At 43.7% G+C, this 22943-nt stretch overlaps 1 protein-coding gene across 1 annotated transcript in view; it reads left to right on the plus strand.

Annotated features, from left to right (window-relative positions):
• Positions 1-7869: 7869 nt before the first annotated feature.
• PLCD4 (phospholipase C delta 4) overlaps positions 7870-22943 on the plus strand; it is a 36830-nt gene continuing 21756 nt past the window's right edge. The window contains exons 1-6 of the mRNA XM_069732730.1: positions 7870-8008; positions 9355-9408; positions 9478-9636; positions 15970-16198; positions 17210-17339; positions 21558-21789. Coding sequence (XP_069588831.1) covers positions 9387-9408; positions 9478-9636; positions 15970-16198; positions 17210-17339; positions 21558-21789 — 772 coding nt within the window. The 5' untranslated portion in view covers positions 7870-8008; positions 9355-9386. The remainder of the gene's footprint in view (positions 8009-9354; positions 9409-9477; positions 9637-15969; positions 16199-17209; positions 17340-21557; positions 21790-22943) is intronic.

Raw genomic sequence — 22943 nt, forward strand, 5'->3', positions numbered from 1 at the left:
ATACAGTGCACTAATGCTGTCTATGGGGTGATCTTATTTTAATGTATAAATATATGAGGGGACGGTACAAAGACCTTTCTGATGATCTTTTTAATCATAGACCTGAGACAGGGACAAGGGGGCATCCTCTACGTCTGGAGGAAAGAAGGTTTAAGCATAATAACAGATGCGGATTCTTTACTGTAAGAGCAGTGAGACTATGGAACTCTCTGCCGTATGATGTTGTAATGAGTGATTCATTACTTAAATTTAAGAGGGGACTGGATACCTTTCTGGAAAAGTATAATGTTACAGGGTATATACGCTAGATTCCTTGATAGGGCGTTGATCCAGGGAACTAGTCTGATTGCCGTATGTGGAGTGGGGAAGGAATTTTTTTCCCCAATGTGGAGCTTACTCTTTGCCACATGGTTTTTTTTTGCCTTCCTCTGGATCAACATGTTAGGGCATGTTAGGTTAGGCTATGGGTTGAACTAGATGGACTTAAAGTCTTCCTTCAACCTTAATAACTATGTATGTTACTATGTACTGGCCAATATGCACCATGCAGTATGTAAATAATAGCGTAGCACCATACAGTGCTGTAATGGTGTTTATGTACTGGCCACTATGCACCATACAGTATGTAAATAATACCGCTATACAGTGCACTAATGGTGTTTATGTACTGGCCACTATGCACCATACAGTATGTAAATAATACCGCTATACAGTGCACTAATGCGTTTTATGTACTGGCCAATATGTACCATATAGTATGTAAATAATAGCGTAGCACCATACAGTGCTGTAATGGTGTTTATGTACTGGCCACTATGCACCATACAGTATGTAAATAATACCACTATACAGTGCACTAATGGTGTTTATGTACTGGCCAATATGCGCCATACAGTATGTAAATAATACCGCTATACAGTGCACTAATGGTGTTTATGTACTGGCCAATATGCGCCATACAGTATGTAAATAATACCGCCATATTATTATTATTATTATTTATTATTATTATAGCGCCATTTATTCCATGGCGCTTTACATGTGAGGAGGGGTATACATAATAAAACAAGTACAATAATCTTGAACAATACAAGTCATAACTGGTACAGGAGGAGAGAGGACCCTGCCCGCAAAGGCTCACAATCTACAAGGGTTGGGTGAGGATACAGTAGGTGAGGGTAGAGCTGGTCATGCAGCGGTTTGGTCGATCGGTGGTCACTGCAGGTTGTAGGCTTGTCGGAAGAGGTGGGTCTTCAGGTTCTTTTTGAAGGTTTCGATGGTAGGTGAGAGTCTGATATGTTGGGGTAGAGAGTTCCAGAGTAGGGGTGATACGTGAGAGAAATCTTGTATGTGATTGTGGGAAGAGGAGATAAGAGGGGAATAGTGCCTACATATTATGTACATATATTAATACTGTGTTGCACCCAAATTAGAAAACCAATAGTCCCAGATACTAGTGCTCGGAGATGGGTCCGGTGTTCTCCATCCCTGGGGGAGTTTCTGCAGCCTGTGCGCATATTGTGAGCGGAGTGGGAGGCGAGCGGCCCTACAGCAGCTAATGGCAGCATTACAGGACGGGGCACTAAGTCTGGTTCCGCTTTCCGTAGAACCTTTCGTTCTTTCCTTCTCCCGGAGTCGTCACTATTTATTATTTTTTTACCTTATAAAAATGGCATCTTACATTATGCAAATGTCCCTGAATGATCCCGAGTATTGATCTCCTGAGCGATGATCGATAGCACTCAGGTCAGATCCTGGAAAGTGACGAGATGTTCACATCTGACGTACTACTCCCCCCATCATCCTGGCGACACATCAGAGAAGGAGGATGAGAGCACTTCCCCAGCAGCTGCTACACAATGTACTGACTGTAAATCACCACTGACATGTCTGAGTTCTGCGGCACTGTATCACGTGTGAAACATGTGGAAGAAGGCAGTCTCACACATGAAAGCTTAGATACACTGGGAAGAAGACAATATAACACATGAAAGCTTAGATACACTGGGAAGAAGACAATATAACACATGAATGCTTAGATACACTGGGAAGAAGACAATATAATACATGAAAGATTAGATACACTGGGAAGAAGGCAGTATCACACAGGAAAGCTTAGATACGCTGGGAAGAAGACAATATAACACATGAAAGCTTAGATACCCTGGGAAGAAGACAATATAACACATGAAAGCTTAGATACACTGGGAAGAAGACAGTATAACACATGAAAGCTTAGATACACTGGGAAGAAGGCAGTATCACATAGGAAAGCTTAGATACACTGGGAAGAAGACAATATAACACATGAAAGCTTAGATACACTGGGAAGAAGGCAGTATCACAAATTATCTGCTTAGATACGCTATGTCACATATAACACACTCAGATACATTTGCTCAGCAGATAGTATTATATACAGTATAGTAGGATTAGAACAATTGGATAAATGAATAGTATCGCATGTGAGAAGTTTAGATACACTGGATCAGCATTTTATACACTGCTCAGCAGACAGCATCACACAGGATAGGATTAGGTACACTACTCAGCACAGGATAGGATTAGATACACAGCTCAGCAGACAGTGTCACACAGGATAGGATTAGATACATAGCTCAGCAGACAGTATCACACAGGATACGATTAGATACACAGCTCAGCAGACAGTATCACACAGGATACGATTAGATACACAGCTCAGTAGACAGTATCACACAGGATAGAAATAGATACACAGCTCAGCAGACAGAATCACACATTATTGGATTAGATACACAGCTCAGCAGACAGTATCACACAGGATAGGCTTAGATACACGGCTCAGCAGACAGTATCACACAGGATAGGATTAGGTACACTGCTCAGCAGACGGTATCACACAGGATAGGATTAGATGCACAGCTCAGCAGACAGTGTCACACAGGATAGGATTAGATACATAGCTCAGCAGACAGTATCACACAGGATACGATTAGATACACAGCTCAGCAGACAGTATCACACAGGATAGGATTAGATACACAGCTCAGCAGACAGTATCACACAGGAGAGGATTAGATACACAGCTCAGCAGACAGTATCACACAGAATAGGATTAGATACACAGCTCAGCAGTCAGTATCACATAGGATAGGATTAGATACACAGCTCAGCAGACAGTATCACACATTATGGGATTAGATACTACACAACTCAGCAGACAGTATCACACAGGATAGGATTAGATACACAGCTCAGCAGACAGTATCACACAGGATAGGATTAGATACACAGCTCTGCAGACAGAATCACACATTATGGGATTAGATACACTGCTCAGCAGACAGTATCACACAGGATAGGATTAGATACACAGCTCAGCAGACAGTATCACACAGAATAGGATTAGATACACAGCTCAGCAGACAGTATCACACAGGATAGGATTAGATACACTGCTCAGCAGACAGTATCACACAGGATAGGATTAGATACACAGCTCAGCAGACAGTATCACACAGGATAGGATTAGATACACAGCTCAGCAGTACTTTGACCCTGGGAAATACTTTATAATGAGGTTTGGTACCATTATATGATGGGGGAAGCAGTTATAGGACTTTCTTTTAGTGTTTGTGAGGGGGTCACTATTATAATCCAGGATCAGAACCCCTGACAATAGCAGCGGGGGTCTCCTTATAATACACTCATGGCCAAAAGATTTGGAACTGACACAAATTGTGGCTTCAGTGTTTTGGCTCTTTTAGTCTGATGTTTATGGTTACTGACGGACAATTGTAAACATTCCATATATTGCTACATTTTATTGACAAATACATGATGTTCCTGTGATGTCTGAATATTCCCAACGCTGCCCCTTTTTCTCCAGACTCCTGCCCCTTATTCTCCAGTCTTCTGCCCCTTATTCTCCACACTCCTGCCCCTTTTTCTCCAGACTCCTGCCCCTTATTCTCCAGACTCCTGCCCCTTATTCTCCACACTCCTGCCCTTTATTCTCCAGTCTTCTGCCCCTTATTCTCCACACTCCTGCCCCTTATTCTCCAGACTTCTGCCCCTTATTCTCCAGACTCTTTCCTCTTATTCTCCAGACTCCTGCCCCTTATTCTCCAGATTCTGCCCCTTATTCTCCAGATTCTGCCCCTTATTCTCCACACTTCTGCCCTTTATTCTCCAGACTTCTGCCCCTTATTCTCCAGTCTCTTTCCTCTTATTCTCCAGACTCCTGCCCCTTATTCTCCAGACTTCTGCCCCTTATTCTCCAGTCTTCTGCCCCTTATTCTCCAGTCTTCTGCCCCTTATTCTCCAGTCTTCTGCCCCTTATTCTCCACACTTCTGCCCCTTATTCTCCAGTCTTCTGCCCCTTATTCTCCAGTCTTCTGCCCCTTATTCTCCAGACTTCTGCCCCTTATTCTCCAGTCTTCTGCCCCTTATTCTCCAGACTTCTGCCCCTTATTCTCCAGACTTCTGCCCCTTATTCTCCAGACTTCTGCCCCTTATTCTCCACACTCCTGCCCCTTATTCTCCAGTCTTCTGCCCGTTATTCTCCAGACTTCTGCCCCTTATTTTCCACACTTCTGCCCCTTATTCTCCACACTTCTGCCCCTATTCTCCAGACTTCTACCCCTTATTCTCCAGTCTTCTGCCCCTTATTCTCCAGTCTTCTGCCCGTTATTCTCCAGACTCCTGCCCTTTATTCTCCAGACTCCTGCCCCTTATTCTCCAGACTTCTGCCCCTTATTCTCCAGTCTTCTGCCCCTTATTCTTCACACTCCTGACCCTTATTCTCCAGACTTCTGCCCCTTATTCTCCAGACTCCTGCCCCTTATTCTCCAGACTTCTGCCCCTTATTCTCCAGACTCCTGCCCCTTATTCTCCAGACTTCTGCCCCTTATTCTCCAGTCTTCTGCCCCTTATTCGCCACACTCCTGCCCCTTATTCTCCAGACTTCTGCCCCTTATTCTCCAGTCTTCTGCCCCTTATTCTCCAGTCTTCTGCCCCTTATTCTCCAGTCTTCTGCCCCTTATTCTCCACACTCCTGCCCCTTATTCTCCAGACTCATGCCCCTTATTCTCCACACTCCTGCCCCTTATTCTCCAGACTTCTGCCCCTTATTCTCCAGACTCCTGCCCCTTATTCTCCAGACTTCTGCCCCTTATTCTCCAGACTCCTGCCCCTTATTCTCCAGACTTCTGCCCCTTATTCTCCAGACTTCTGCCCCTTATTCTCCACACTCCTGCCCCTTATTCTCCAGTCTTCTGCCCGTTATTCTCCAGACTTCTGCCCCTTATTTTCCACACTTCTGCCCCTTATTCTCCACACTTCTGCCCCTATTCTCCAGACTTCTACCCCTTATTCTCCAGTCTTCTGCCCCTTATTCTCCAGTCTTCTGCCCGTTATTCTCCAGACTCCTGCCCTTTATTCTCCAGACTCCTGCCCCTTATTCTCCAGACTTCTGCCCCTTATTCTCCAGTCTTCTGCCCCTTATTCTTCACACTCCTGACCCTTATTCTCCAGACTTCTGCCCCTTATTCTCCAGACTCCTGCCCCTTATTCTCCAGACTTCTGCCCCTTATTCTCCAGACTCCTGCCCCTTATTCTCCAGACTTCTGCCCCTTATTCTCCAGTCTTCTGCCCCTTATTCGCCACACTCCTGCCCCTTATTCTCCAGACTTCTGCCCCTTATTCTCCAGTCTTCTGCCCCTTATTCTCCAGTCTTCTGCCCCTTATTCTCCAGTCTTCTGCCCCTTATTCTCCACACTCCTGCCCCTTATTCTCCAGACTCATGCCCCTTATTCTCCACACTCCTGCCCCTTATTCTCCAGACTTCTGCCCCTTATTCTCCAGACTCCTGCCCCTTATTCTCCAGACTTCTGCCCCTTATTCTCCAGACTCCTGCCCCTTATTCTCCAGTCTTCTGCCCCTTATTCTCCAGTCTTCTGCTCCTTATTCTCCACACTTCCGCCCCTTATTGTCCAGTCTTCTGCCCCTTATTCGCCACACTCCTGCCCCTTATTCTCCAGACTCCTGCCCCTTATTCTCCACACTTCTGCCCCTTATTCTCCAGTCTTGTGCCCCTTATTCTCCAGTCTTCTGCCCCTTATTCTCCACACTCCTGCCCCTTATTCTCCAGACTTCTGGCCCTTATTCTCCAGACTTCTGCCCCTTATTCTCCAGTCTTCTGCCCCTTATTCTTCACACTCCTGACCCTTATTCTCCAGACTTCTGCCCCTTATTCTCCAGACTCCTGCCCCTTATTCTCCAGACTTCTGCCCCTTATTCTCCAGACTCCTGCCCCTTATTCTCCAGACTTCTGCCCCTTATTCTCCAGTCTTCTGCCCCTTATTCGCCACACTCCTGCCCCTTATTCTCCAGACTTCTGCCCCTTATTCTCCAGTCTTCTGCCCCTTATTCTCCAGTCTTCTGCCCCTTATTCTCCAGTCTTCTGCCCCTTATTCTCCACACTCCTGCCCCTTATTCTCCAGACTCATGCCCCTTATTCTCCACACTCCTGCCCCTTATTCTCCAGACTTCTGCCCCTTATTCTCCAGACTCCTGCCCCTTATTCTCCAGACTTCTGCCCCTTATTCTCCAGACTCCTGCCCCTTATTCTCCAGTCTTCTGCCCCTTATTCTCCAGTCTTCTGCTCCTTATTCTCCACACTTCCGCCCCTTATTGTCCAGTCTTCTGCCCCTTATTCGCCACACTCCTGTCCCTTATTCTCCAGACTCCTGCCCCTTATTCTCCACACTTCTGCCCCTTATTCTCCAGTCTTGTGCCCCTTATTCTCCAGTCTTCTGCCCCTTATTCTCCACACTCCTGCCCCTTATTCTCCAGACTTCTGGCCCTTATTCTCCAGACTCCTGACCCTTATTCTCCAGACTTCTGCCCCTTATTGATGGCTGCCCATTCTTGTCCCACCAGAGCTTGAAGGTTATTACTATTCCTGTGTTTTTCTTTGTCGCTTTTTGACGACTGCCTGCATATTCTCAGTCGCATTGAGATCTGGAGAGTTTCCCGGCTGTGGATCCACAATGTCACAATGGATCCTCATGGATGAGAAGCCCCCACAAATTGTGAGTGAGCCCCCTCCATGGATGACCTGAAGGAATAGATTACTCACCACCTTTCATTGATTGATATTTTGCAGCAGTTGAGGTGTATTATTAGGTTCTGCAGCAGCTGACGTGGGTATTATGAGGTTCTGCAGAAGTTGACGTGGGTATTATGAAGTTTTGCAGCAGCTGAGGTGTGTATTATGAGGTTCTGCAGAAGCTGAAGTGTATTATGAGATTCTGCAGCAGCTGAGGTATATATGGGGTTCTGCAGCAGCTGACATAGGTATTATGAGGTTCTGCAGAAGCTGACTTTCATATTATGAGGTTCTGCAGCAGCTGAGGTGCATATTATGAGGTTCTGCAGCAGCTGGTGTATGTGAGGTTCTGCAACAGCTGAGGTGTATTCTGAGGTTCTGCGGCAGCAGAGGTGTATTTTGAGGTTCAGCAGCAGCTGATTTGTATTATGCGGTTCTGCAGCAGCTGAGGTGTGTATTATGAGGTTCAGCAGTTGAGCTGCTGAAGAACATCTTTCAAGCAATACATATCACCTCATGCTAGTCTGTCAGTGGCTTTGGGGGTCCACGTCGCTCAGGTATTAAGGGGAAACTCACCCTTGTGTGGAATTGTGCATGTGTTTTCTCATCCTGGGAGGCTGAAATTGGAGCCGTCTTTCCACTGGACCTACTATGTTACTGTGTAACCCTATAAGTGCAGATCCGCGCCGTCACTCACCAGCTCGGGGTATTCCCTGCGATGCGCAGCTCCCGGCTGAATGTCAGTTTTCCATGTTGCTCCTTCTCCCCTTCCCCAGGAAGAAATGCAAGACCCGTCCTAATGAAGCAGCAGACAATGGCGGACACCATGCAGAAAACTCATTAAGCCTCTGCTTGCTGGATACATGATCCAGACGGAGTCCTGAACCCTGGGAGGACGCCAGCTCCGCGCATCAGGTCAGTGTGTGCGCCGAGAAACCGAGGGCGGGACGAGCACGGGCCAGCGGCGTATAATAGTGCGGAAGCGTTATACGAGGAGCGGCCGATGTCAGGACATCTTATTACAGTACAGCAGTGATATTCAGTGCTTTGAAAATGTATTCGTACCCGGTGAACTTATCCACGTTTATTCACGTTACACCCACAAACTTAAATGCACTTTATTGGGATTTTATGTGATATCGATACAAAGTAACAAGTATTTGTGAAGTGTAAAAGAAATGATACGAGGTTTTCTAAATATTTAAAAAGTATAAATCTGAACATTGTGAGGTGCATTTGTATACAGCCCCCACAAGTCAGTATTTTGTAGGACCACCTTTCGGTGCACTTGCCGCTGCAGTCGTTTGGGGTCTGTCTCTTCCAGCTTTGCACATGTAGAGGTGACATTTCCCCCTTCTTTGCACACTCACTCTCGCTCTGTGAGATTGGATGGAGACATCTGTGATCTGCAATTTTCACAGATTCTCAATGGGATGGTGTCTGGTCTGTGACTGCGCCGTTCACACACGTCAATGTGCTCTGATCTAAACTCTCCATTGTAGCTCTGGCAGGATGTTTAGGGTCGTTGTCATGGTGGAAGGTGAACCTACGCCCAAGTCTCAAGTCTTTTGAAGCCTCTATCAGGTTCTCCCCCCAAGCTGTGGATCTCTGCAGCTCCTCCAGTGTCCATGGGCCTCTCGGTTGCTTCTCTAATTGCTGCTCTCCTTGCTTGGGATGTCAGCTTGGGTGGACGGCCATGTCTTGGTAGGTTTGCAGTTGTGACAAACTCGTTTCATTTTTGGATAATGGATTAACCAGTGTTCTGTGACGTGTTCAGACATTGGGCTATGTTTAGTAACCTAACTCTGCTTTACTCTTCTCCACAACTTTATCCCTGACCTGTCTGGTGGGTTCTTTGATTTTCATGATGCTGTTTGATCCCAAATGTTCTTGCACAAACCTGTGAGGCTTTCACAGAACATCTGTTGTTATACAGGAGGAGAAATCACACCCAGGTGGACGCAGTGTACAAATTATGTGACTTCTAGAGACAATTGGACACTCAGGATTTTATTGTGGAGTATTTTATATAGGGCATTCTAGATTCCACTGCATATGAGGGCCCTCCGGATGTCACTGTGTATGGGGGCACTCTAATACAACTAATACTGTATATTGAAGTACACTGTCTGGCGCTGTATGTGGGGGTCTTTGCTCGCATTGTAGGGTAGGCTGGTGCTCTCTCAGGCTGACAGTACACATATACAGTAATATTATTGCTCGTTCTATCTGATCACAGTTTCCCATTCTTTGGTGTCCAGGTCCAGAGAGCTGAGGGTGCAGCGGGTACACGATGACCTCTCCGTGCTTCGCCCGTGAGTATCAGGACAGTGCGGGGCCCGGGGCCAGGTCTGGCTCCTCCGCTCACTGTGTTCTGTCTGCAGGTCTGCAGCTGGATGAGAACTTGCAGCTGATGCAGGCCGGATCCGTGATGAGGAAAGTGAAATCCCGAAATTGGAAAAAACAAAGATACTTCAAACTCCAGGAGGATTGTATGACCATCTGGTACAAGTCCAAGAAGACGGGAAACACCAAGTCCACCTGTGAGTGCCAAAAGGGCCAACATCAATGCAAAAAAGAACGGCTGCAACCTTCTGATACACTTCGTTTCAATTCCGCTCTATTTTCAGGATCAGAAAAGGAAACCTTAAATCCAAACAGACCTGATACATCTCACAGCTGAAGGTTTGCTACAGCTGCATTCAGCCAAAAATCCTCTGTAAACTAAACAACCTTGGTTCCAGGGAGACACATTGTAGCAAAGGAGAGATATGTGCAGCTTATTAATGGTTTATCTAAACTGGATACAATTGTATCAAACACTCAGCTGTCAGCACTATTAGTTTTGTGCAGTTTTTTTATCCTTTAGGTGTAAACAAGAATTGTCCTTTTCCTGCACAAAAAGCAGAGAAGAATTGGAATACAAAGTATAAAAGAAAGTTAAATAAGCCTGGCTTAAACAAAAGGTCAAAAACCAAAAAATAGAAATGCAAACAGCAGCAGGTTTTTGCAGAAATGAAGACGTTAAAACGTAACTTTTACTTCATAGTCTTTATAAAAAATAATCGACGAACTGTGCCACTAAGGTGCTAGTGCTAACATATACCACGAACAAACACAGAGACAAACACCCCATAAAAAAGTTTTTTGCCACGGACCCCTTGACTCGGGCCACAAAATGGTCACCAATTAATTCAGAGAAAAATACACCAGACTACTCATGGAGTTTACCGTACCGTATAAGCGGGAACCTCCCCCTACCAAAGCAGATGCGGCAGGGATACCATATATCACCGTGTGCACCAAGAACGGTACACCATGTGGTGCCAGGTATAACGGGGTAAAGCTATTAACGGAGCTCCTCTATAAAGGGTGTACAACCAATGTAGGTGAGACCCAAAATGGCAATGTAAACATACGATATGCTAAAAAATACCGCAAGCATAATAATACAACATAAAGAGCACGTTATTCTGAGGAACAGGTATCTCCCAAACAAAAGACCAGACAAACAATAACACCGTTTCCCAATACCGGGAACTTATCACGGTGTGTGTCTAAAGTGTCATCTAGTGGGATTAAATCCTGTGTTTCTCAATACATATGTACTCGTATACTCATCTGCTGGTACTGAAGTTTATCACAGTCCTTCTGCAGGTGTTAGATATATAGCCGGACCCTCTAGCGGTTCTTTAAGACATCCGCCCTAAGATATCCGGCTAGAAGTATGCCTCCCGACGCGTTTCTTCCTGAGTGGATTCATCAGGGGATTATGGCATGATGATGAGCAATCGCTAGTCTACTTACTGACGGTCGGCCTTTATAACAAGAAAGCGCCGACACTCATGGGCGCGCACTTCCGGACGCCCGGGTTCCTACTTCCGGTCCAGGCGGGTGCCGAGGCCAAACGGCGGCGCGCGCACGTCTGGCCGGCCCCAGAAAACCCGTGACGTGTCAAACCTCGGATATGTCAAAGCGCATGCACCAAATCGTGACGCGCACATCTCCCCGGCAACCGAGACGCTCATAGTCAAACAAAGGTAGCGTCATTTCCGGAAGTTTGCCATTCCTGCATAATAGCAACACGGGGGTACGTGCTTTTTTAGGAGTGAGGCGCAAATATATGGTCATCAATCTGTGGTGAACCATTCAACCAATGCTGCCCCCTACTGCTATAGGACGGGTAGAAAATACCCCAAAGCCGAAAAAGGTATGTACGGGTAAAGAAAACTATCCATAAAAAACTATTGTTACCGATACCAACATGGAAGGCATAAAAAGAGGTATTCATATCAATAGACACCTAGACCCAAAAGAAAAAATATAATGAAATCAAAAAATAAATAATGAAATCAAAATAATACACGTTCTACACAGGGTGACACGGCAGACCCTAAAAAATGGGAAAGATAGAAAAAGAGTGATACTACACTTACCCCTATTACATCCTCTCTATCCTGATCCCTACCTCACGCGGAGGTTGGCACCCTAAACCTGCGCAGTGGCGCCCCCACTCGACGGCGGCTATCCCTAGATAGGTGATGCCCTGATACACCCTATCCCTATAGGAAGGAAGAAAAGCTTAGCTGGTCGTTGAGGCCATGTGGTGTTGTGGTCTTCAATCGAAATGTCCATTTGCTTTCTCTTTGCAAAATGTTCCTGTCCCAGTCACCACCTCTTTGGGGCTGATGTACTTTGTCTATCCCCATGAACTTTACGGCCTTCAGATTGCCTTGGTGTACCCTGTTTATGTGGTTGGCCACAGGGGTATCTCTGCCTCTTATCGTGTCCCTGTGGTGTTCACCCACCCTCCTTCTCAACTCTCTACTTGTCTTCCCGATATACTCCAAACCACATTCACAGTTCATCTTGTAGATTACTCCTCTCGTCTTACAGTTAATGAAATGGTTAATATAGAAGGTTTTTCCTGTCACATTACTGACAAACTCCTTTCCTTGGCACAGTGCTCCGCAGTATTTACAACTGCCACATTTATAGCACCCCTTCACCCTCTCACCCAACCATGTGGAGTTCACTTGGGGGAGGGGGGAGGTAAAATGGCTGTGGACCACTCTATCTTTAATTGAACGGCCCTTTTTAAAAGTGATTTGTGGGACCGGAGTAAGAACACCCTTAAGATCAGATACCTGTTCCTCAGAATAACGTGCTCTTTATGTTGTATTATTATGCTTGCGGTATTTTTTAGCATATCGTATGTTTACATTGCCATTTTGGGTCTCACCTACATTGGTTGTACACCCTTTATAGAGGAGCTCCGTTAATAGCTTTACCCCGTTATACCTGGCACCACATGGTGTACCGTTCTTGGTGCACACGGTGATATATGGTATCCCTGCCGCATCTGCTTTAGTAGGGGGAGGTTCCCGCTTATACGGTACGGTAAACTCCATGAGTAGTCTGGTGTATTTTTCTCTGAATTAATTGGTGACCATTTTGTGGCCCGAGTCAAGGGGTCCGTGGCAAAAAACTTTTTTATGGGGTGTTTGTCTCTGTGTTTGTTCGTGGTATATGTTAGCACTAGCACCTTAGTGGCACAGTTCGTCGATTATTTTTTATAAAGACTATGAAGTAAAAGTTACGTTTTAACGTCTTCATTTCTGCAAAAACCTGCTGCTGTTTGCATATAAAAGAAAGTTGCAGAACTTCAAGCTTCACTCTCAGGGGTCGAAGCTTCTGATAATATTTGCCACTTGATAATTATTTCTCCGATCTTCGATTTCTGGATGGATATGGCACAGGCTGCGAGGCATTATCTGGCGGTCCAGTGCATCTGCATTTCCATTACTGATTCCCCCCAGGCACTGAATCTTGAGCAGGGAGTTCTGCATTGGTAAAGTTTTGCCAGAGCTGCTGCTGTGAGAATGGATTTCCAGTAATCAGTCTGCGGGAATAGTGGGGGGTGGTAATCTGCGAGTTTAGGGGCTAAGAACAGTGAGGTTAATGCAATGGAGCAGACGGGTCGCCCAGCACTGTGCATTACTCATGGTTTGGATTCCAGGAGAGCTGTGGTTTTCCTTAATGAAAGTCGTCTCTGCAGCACTATGATTTACAATTCCTGCAAACAGCAGAAACATATATTTTACAAATAGTAAACTCAGCGGGTAAAACCACCTCTCAGCAACATATTAGAGTATAATATAATAATAATCTTTACTTTTATATAGCGCTAACATATTCCGCAGCACTTTGCACACATTATCATCGCTGTCCCGAATGTGGCTCACAATCTATATTCCCTATCAGTATTTCTTTGGAATGTGGGAGGAAACAGGAGAACCCGGAGGAAACCCACGCAAACATGGAGACTAGAGAACATACAGACTCTTTGCAGATGTTGTCCTTGGTGGGGTTTGAACCCAGGACCCCAGCGCTGCAAGGCTGCAGTGCATACCACTCAGCAGTACAGTCACTGTGTACATACATTACATTACTGATCCTGAGTTACATCCTGTATTATCCTCCAGAGCTGCACTCACTATTCAGCTGGTGCAGTCACTGTGTACATACATTACATTACTGATCCTGAGTTACATCCTGTATTATCCTCCAGAGCTGCACTCACTATTCAGCTGGTGCAGTCACTGTGTACATACATTACATTACTGATCCTGAGTTACATCCTGTATTATCCTCCAGAGCTGCACTCACTATTCAGCTGGTGCAGTCACTGTGTATATACATTACATTACTGATCCTGAGTTACCTCCTGTATTATACCCCAGAGCTGCACTCACTATTCTGCTGGTGCGGTCACTGTGTACATACATTACATTACTGTTCCTGAGTTACATCTTGTATTATACTCCAGAGCTGCGCTCACTATTCTGCTGGTGCAATCACTGTGTACATACATTACATTACTGATCCTGAGTTACATCCTGTATTATACTCCAGAGCTGCACTCACTATTCTGCTGGTGCGGTCACTGTGTACATACATTACATTACTGTTCCTGAGTTACATCCTGTATTATACTCCAGAGCTGCACTCACTATTCTGCTGGTGCAATCACTGTGTACATACATTACATTACTGATCCTGAGTTACATCCTGTATTATACCCCAGAGCTGCTCTCACTATTCTGCTGGTGCAGTCACTGTGTACATACATTACATTACTGATCCTGAGTTACATCCGGTATTATACTCCAGAGCTGCACTCACTATTCTGCTGGTGCAGTCACTGTGTACATACATTACATTACTGATCCTGAGTTACATTCTGTATTATACTCCAGAGCTGCGCTCACTATTCTGCTGGTGCAATCACTGTGTACATACATTACATTACTGTTCCTGAGTTACATCCTGTATTATACTCCAGAGCTGCACTCACTATTCTGCTGGTGCGGTCACTGTGTACATACATTACATTACTGTTCCTGAGTTACATCCTGTATTATACTCCAGAGCTGCACTCACTATTCTGCTGGTGCGGTCACTGTGTTCATACATTACATTACTGATCCTGAGTTACCTCCTGTATTATACTCCAGAGCTGCACTCACTATTCTGCTGGTGCAGTCACTGTGTACATACATTACATTACTGATCCTGAGTTACATCCTGTATTATACCCCAGAGCTGCACTCACTATTCTGCTGGTGCAGTCACTGTGTACATACATTACTGTTCCTGAGTTACATCCTGTATTATCCTCCAGAGCTGCATTCCCTATTCTGCTGGTGCAGTCACTGTGTACATACATTACATTACTGATCCTGAGTTACATCTTGTATTATACTCCAGAGCTGCACTCACTATTCTGCTGGTGCAGTCACTGTGTACATACATTACATTACTGATCCTGAGTTACATCCTGTATTATACTCCAGAGCTGCACTCACTATTCTGCTGGTGCAGTCACTGTGTACATACATTACATTACTGATCCTGAGTTACATCTTGTATTATACCCCAGAGCTGCACTCACTATTCTGCTGGTGCAGTCACTGTGTACATACATTACTGATCCTGAGTTACATCCTGTATTATACCCCAGAGCTGCACTCACTATTCTGCTGGTGCAGTCACTGTGTACATACATTACATTACTGATCCTGAGTTACATCCTGTATTATACTCCAGAGCTGCACTCACTATTCTGCTGGTGCAGTCACTGTGTACATACATTACATTACTGATCCTGAGTTACATTCTGTATTATACTCCAGAGCTGCGCTCACTATTCTGCTGGTGCAATCGCTGTGTACATACATTACATTACTGTTCCTGAGTTACATCCTGTATTATACTCCAGAGCTGCGCTCACTATTCTGCTGGTGCAGTCACTGTGTACATACATTACATTACTGATCCTGAGTTACATCCTGTATTATACTCCAGAGCTGCACTCACTATTCTGCTGGTGCAGTCACTGTGTACATACATTACATTACTGATCCTGAGTTACATCCTGTATTATACCCCAGAGCTGCACTCACTATTCTGCTGGTGCAGTCACTGTGTACATACATTACATTACTGATCCTGAGTTACATCCTGTATTATACTCCAGAGCTGCACTCACTATTCCGCTGGTGCAGTCACTGTGTACATACATTACATTACTGATCCTGAGTTACATCCTGTATTATACCCCAGAGCTGCACTCACTATTCTGCTGGTGCAGTCACTGTGTACATACATTACATTACTGATCCTGAGTTACATCCTGTATTATACTCCAGAGCTGCACTCACTATTCTGCTGGTGCAGTCACTGTGTACATACATTACATTACTGATCCTGAGTTACATCCTGTATTATACTCCAGAGCTGCACTCACTATTCTGCTGGTGTAAAGATTTGATCTTCCACATTGAATACTTTAAACAGTTTTTTTTTCATTCTAGTTTCCATCAGTGACATTGAGACGGTGCGGGAAGGTCATCAGTCTGAGATTCTGCAGAGCATCGCTGATGAGTTTGAGTCTGAGCTGTGTTTTACCATCGTCTTCTTCGGGCGTCGGGCTAACCTTGACCTTGTGGCAAGCACGGTGGAGGACGCTCAGTGCTGGATCCATGGCCTAGAGAAACTCATGGAGACAGTGAGGAATATGGACCAGAAGGAAATCCTCGATCAGTATCCTTCAAATCGTTTTACAATCAGGAAGTTCAAATTCTTCCCCATTTTCGAGATCTGCGCTTGCTGTCAATGGATGGAATATTCCTGTTGATATCTAGAGGCTAAAAACCCAAATCATATTGATGTTGATGCAGCTGCAGTTTGATACAATATATCCGTGTAGGTAAAGGCTTGAAGTCCACTGTGAATTGTGTTGTGTGGATTTCTTGAACTGATACATTGTGACACACCATCAGCTGTGCTAGCAAGACTAGATGTTCACACCATAAACAAAAATGTTTCCATACAGTAAAAGCAAGCAGAGATGTGGAAATCAGCGAGATCCTGGAGCAGAAATTAGACATTTTGAAATTCTCTAATTTTACTGATTTTATCTTGGGATTGAGTTACATTGTCCTCTCTGTTCACAACCAAAGCTGACAAAAAAATTACAGAGCAGTGCATTGTGGGAATTCCTGATAACTGACACATCACAAGCTGCAAATGATAGAATTTTTTTGTTTTCAGCTTCGGCTGTGACTGGAGCATCTGACTTCACATAACGTCAACATCATAAAGGCCAATAAAATAAGTAAAGTAAAATATTTACAATGTAACTCAGCACGAAGGTCATGGCTGCCGAGAACTGCTGTGCCCAAAGAGTGGGACTTATGTAAATGCAGCCAAAAGTGAGCATTATGGGGCAAGTTGGTGGTGGGGACTTAAAGGGGTTTTCCACATTTGGGGACAATATTTTTTGTACTTACTTACATGTATTTGGGGCTAAAAATCATTTTTGCATTTTGGCTTCATTGCAAATTTTGCTCCGTTTGGTTTTGAGAAGCTTTTTGTTTCTCAGCACATTTAACTGTGGTCATAAATCAGCCGAGAGGAGCTCAGAAAATGACAGATAGAAGAGTAAGAAACTCTTAGCATGCCTTTACATAAAAATGTCCTGAAAAGTGGACAACCCCTTGATACACCGCAGTTCACCGGTGAATGTCGCTTTTCCCTTGACCGGCCACTCAGATGGATCTGCGACTGGTTCCAAAAGGCCGACAAGAATCGAGACGGTAGGATGAATTTTAAGGAGGTCCAGGATCTTCTGAAAATGATGAATGTGGACATGAACGAGCAGCACGCGTATCGTCTGTTTCAGGTAATGGGTGTGAATACTTATGCAAACCACAGGTGGGCTAATACGAGGCAGCTATCATCAGTTATGCGTAGAGGTGGGCCGGGAGTGATCGTTTTTGCAACAGCTACAGAGCCGAATCAAGTCCTAAAAGAAGAAAATAGAAAACATTTCAATTTTCTTAAAGGGGAGGATTATCTCTCTGGTCAAAGCGCACGTGACATTACAAGACATGAGAATCTCGTGATCGTCTGACATCCAATCTTACGATTGGCCGAGTGCAGCAAGCTCCCAGCTGATCCTAATGAATAATGCAATTTGGTCAAGAGTATCAGTCGCTCGCGAGTCCCCGGCGGCGGCCCATCCGTAGGCGGCTAAGATATAAGAGAATTACAATATTAATTAGTAAGTAACCCGCGATACAGAATGTTCTAAGGCGGGTGAGATCCAGAACCTAAACACAAAAAGGATCCCTCGCATAACAAATAAGAGAGATCACATGAATGTATAGTTCAAAAACATGGAAATTTTTATTGAAACACATACAATATAAAAAATCCTCAACCAATTAGGTCATAAAGTTTAAAAATACCTCCGATCTATAGAAACAGCAAGTCTCATGCAATGATGTAAATAAATACCTAAAACATTGCTTACAAATGGCCCACCTAAATGGTAATTGGCCTAAATAATAGCATAATGATGTGGTAAGTGCAAAACCTACATACGGGAATAATTGTATATATCTAATACAGCACACAGCTGCTACCAAAATTACACAAAACAAGAAGTGTATAAACACTAATATATAATGTCTATAAATATACCGCAATGGCGCAATAATAACTATGCATGATGGTGCTATAAATGTGCCAATAAAAGGTAGCCATTAGAACTGCATATATGTACAAAACATACTAACTATATGCATGGGGGAAAAAAATAGCTATATAAAAATCGCAATATGGCTAGATGGTAACAATAGCATAGGTGAACCCAGAACCTGCAGTAAATAATAGACCTTGTGAGACAGGCAGGGTAGAGGGGTCGGCACAAGTTCCAGGCCATTAGGGTCTCAGTAGTTCTAGCAGAATTCTGTCCGGTGAGAAGCGGCTTCATGTAATCTACAATGGCTGGAAACATAAGGAGAAGGACGAGCAGCGGCTATAGATTTAATCACAGAAACTTGAGGAAGAACTGCTCAGCTCTGGTACATCTGCTCAGAGTACAAATAACCCCGCCATACCGTGCATCATTAGCCATGCAGAATACTGTCCACACCGCAGTGATAGATATTGGCCAAACAATACTCTTATAACACAGATGACTCAGGGGCAAAGCAAGAATTACACCCCCTAACCCAATTATAATGCCTCCTTAAAACAAATCATACTCCCTGAATGCCCCCTTACAATAAATAATGCCACCTGAGTGCTTCCTTCAGAAAGTACTAATACCCCCTTAGCACCCCTTTAAAAATTAATAATGCACATGAGGGCCCCCCTCCAAAAATAATAATGTCACCTTTGTGTCATCATCTGCAAAAAAAAAAAAATGGCCGAGTTCTCTTCTTCCCTGCACATAGAGCGGAAAGGAGCAGGAAGTGCGACGCACTCACGGCGTTCCCAAAATGGCGCCATGGAAAGCTACTACTGATTGTATAAAAAAAATCAGCCTCCATATGTCAAAGACCTGAGGTTACTGTAAAGCCTGTGCCCACTTCAGGTTTAACGATACAGTACCAGTCACCCATATAAGAAACCCGGCCAGAGTTCCCCCGTACAAGTACCAGAAGTACCAGCCAAAATACAGTGCCTTGTGAAAGTATTCGGCCCCCTGGAACTTTTCAACCTTTTCCCACATATCACGCTTCAATAATAAAGATACCAAATGTAAATTTTTAGTGAAGAATCAACAACAAGTGGAAACAATTGTGAAGTTGAACAAAATTTATTGGTTATTTTACATTTTTGTGGAAATTCAAAACCTGAAAAGTGGGGCGTGCACAGATTCTCGGTTGGATTGAGGTCTGGACTGTGACTTGGCCATTCTAACACCTGGATACGTTTATTTGTGAACCATTCCATTGTAGATTTTGCTTTCTGTTTGGGATCATTGTCTTGTTGGAAGACAAATCTCCGTCCCAGTCTCAGGTCTTTTGCAGACTCCAACAGGTTTTCTTCAAGAATGGTCCTGTATTTGGCTCCATCCATCTTCCCATCAATTTTAACCATCTTCCCTGTCCCTGCTGAAGAAAAGCAGGCCCAAACCATGCTGCTGCCACCACCATGTTTGACAGTGGGGATGGTGTGTTCGGGGTGATGAACTGTGATGCCTTTACGCCAAACATATCGTTTAGCATTCTTTCCAAAAAGTTTGATTTTGGTTTCATCTAACCAGAGCACCTTCTTCCACATGTTTGGCGTCTCCCAGGTGGCTTGTTGCAAACTTTAAACAACACTTTTTATGGATATCGTTGAGAAATGGCTTTCTTCTTGCCACTCTTCCTTAAAGGCCAGATTTGTGCAGTGTACGACTGATTGTTGTCCTATGGACAGACTGTCCCACCTCAGCTGTAGATCTCTGCAGTTCATCCAGAGTGATCATGGGCCTCTTGGCTGCATCTCTGATCAGTCTTCTCCTTTGAGATGAAAGTTTAGAGGGACGGCCGGGTCTTGGTAGATTTGCAGTGGTATGATACTCCTTTCATTTCAATATGATCGCTTGCACAGTGCTGCTTGGGATGTTTAAAGTTTTGGAAATCATTTTGTATCCAAATCCTGCTTTAAAGGGACACTGTCACCTGAATTTGGAGGGAACAATCTTCAACCATGGAGGTGGGGTTTTTGGGTGTTTGATTCACCATTTCCTTACCCGCTGGCTGCATGCTGGCTGCAATATTGGATTGAAGTTCATTCTCTGTCCTCCATAGGACACGCCTGTGCAAGGCAATCTTGCCTTGTGCAGGCATGTACTACGGAGGACAGAGAATGAACTTCAATCCAATATTGCAGCCAGCATGCAGCCAGCGGGTAAGGAAATGGTGAATCAAACACCCAAAAACCCCACCTCCATGGTTGAAGATTGTTCCCTCCAAATTCAAGTGACAGTGTCCCTTTAAACTTCTCCACAACAGTATCACGGACCTGCCTGTTGTGTTCCTTGGTCTTCATGATGCTCTCTGTGCTTCACACAGAACCCTGAGACTATCACAGAGCAGGAGCATTTATACGGAGACTTGATTACACACATAGGGGCAATATTATAGTAATTATATTCTTGCACATAGGAGGCAGTATTATAGTAATTATATTCTTGCACATAGGGGCAGTATTATAGTAGTTATACTCTTGTACATAGGAGCAGTATTATAGTAGTTATATTCATGTACATAGAGCAGTATTATAGTAGATATATTGTTTTACATAGGGGGCAGTATTATAGTTGTTATATTCTTGTACATAGGAGCAGTATTATAGTAGTTATATTCTTGTACATAGGGGGCAGTATTATAGTAGTTATATTCTTGTACATAGGAAGCAGTATTATAATAGTTATATTCTTGTACATAGGGAACAGTATTATAGTAGTTATATTCTTGTACATAGGGAGCAGTATTATAGTAGTTATATTATTGTACATAGCAGCAGTATTATAGTAGTTATATTCTTGTACATAGGAGCAGTATTATAGTAGTTATATTCTTGTGCATAGGAGCAGTATTATAGTAGTTATATTCTTGTACATAGGAGCAGTATTATAGTAGTTATATTCTTGTACATAGGAGCAGTATTATAGTAGTTATATTATTGTACATAGGAGCAGTATTATAGTAGTTATACTCTTGTACATAGGAGCAGTATTATAGTAGTTATACTCATGTACATAGAGCAGTATTATAGTAGTTATATTCTTTTACATAGGGGGCAGTATTATAGTAGTTATATTCTTGTACATAGGAGCAGTATTATAGTAGTTATATTCTTGTACATAGGGGCAGTATTATAGTAGTTATATTCTTGTACATAGGGGGCAGTATTATAGTAGTTATATTCTTTGACATAGGGGGCAGTATTATAGTAGTTATATTCTTTTACATAGGGGGCAGTATTATAGTAGTTATATTCTTTTACATAGGGGGCAGTATTATAGTCACAATGAAGATTTACCATCACCTATCGCTTTTTCTTTGCTTATATGGGTAGATGATTGGTCGCTTTATAACAGTTTTTCTGTTCTCAGATGGCTGATAAATCGGAGTCTGGGACCCTGGAAGGTGATGAGTTTGTGATGTTTTACAAAGCCCTGACACAACGAGATGAAGTCCTTAAGATATTCCAGGACTTCTCAAAGGATGGCAAGAAGCTAACTCTGTTGGAGTTTGTGGATTTCTTGCGTCAGGAGCAACTTGAGGTGGAGAACACTGAGGAGTTTGCAATGGATCTTATTGCTAGACATGAACCTTCAGAGACGGGTAAGATGATGGAAGACTGTAGTAAAATGTAGCAGGAGACAAACTGTCATTTAGAATGTTCCATTTTGTTTAGTTTGTTGCAATATTCTGCCCTCTGTGCGGCGACATGTCCAATACAAAATCAATGGTGATCTCTTGTGAGGGGTTGAAAGACCTTCATCATCAGCTCATGAGAAAATCATCTCTCTTGTGACTTCTATGAATCTGCATTTTCTGCAATTATGCAAATAAACTTAATCATTGTAACGAATTAGAATTTCCCAATCACATAGTTTGTGTTTCACTTTCTAACCTGTCCAGGATCTCTGCTTGTGCTGCGTGCGTGGAAGAAAAATTATTGTTTCAAAGATGTGGAATTTTTGTTTTTACACTGATTAAGAATTATTTACAGATATTCCTTCTCGTGTTAATACTTGGCTGAATATTATCTGGTCTGCCATTGACGCACGTGTGTGGCGGTGGCGCAGCGTGGATTACCAGCTCTTAGGGAAATTAGCTATTAAACCTTTTATCTGTCAACTACAATTGTGATATTACTGTATTGTAATAGATTTGACTGTAGTTACACTTTGTCGTTTTTCTTCTACCTGGCATAAAATTTTAAAATATAAAGTAAAATGTATTTCTTTTTGCTAAATATAGCTTAGTTTAAACCTAACCCTAGTCCTAGCACTATTCCTAATCCTAGTCCTAACAACTTGCCCTAGCCTTAAGCTTTACCCTTATCGCTAAGCCTCGTACCTGCTAAGACTCAGCCATCTCTTTTGCTGCCTATGCAGAGCAATCAAGTGGTTGAGACGATTTTGTCATCAGCTGCTGCCCTCTGCACAGGCAGCAACCAAGATGACAATGCTCTCTTCTTTATACTGAGAGATTTGTCATCCACACGGTTCTCAAAAAAGGAGCAACATTTGCTGGCGTTGCTGATTGCAGTGGACAGTGGGTTTGGAAGGTCCAAATTTTGCCACCTGCCATAGAATTTTGCACCCATGGAATGATCTCTGGGGCCCCCACTTTACATCAGTGGTGTATGGCAACATAACGTGTTGATCCAGGCCTCTGTTAGTGTAACTGGAAGGATTTAGTTCACTTTCTTGTCTCGTCACCTATCGGTTTATTCTTGGAAGTCAGAGCTAAACGTTTTTAAAAATTCT

This window comes from Ranitomeya imitator, chromosome 7 (genome assembly GCF_032444005.1).
Source record: "Ranitomeya imitator isolate aRanImi1 chromosome 7, aRanImi1.pri, whole genome shotgun sequence".
NCBI classification, from domain to species: Eukaryota; Metazoa; Chordata; class Amphibia; order Anura; family Dendrobatidae; genus Ranitomeya; species Ranitomeya imitator.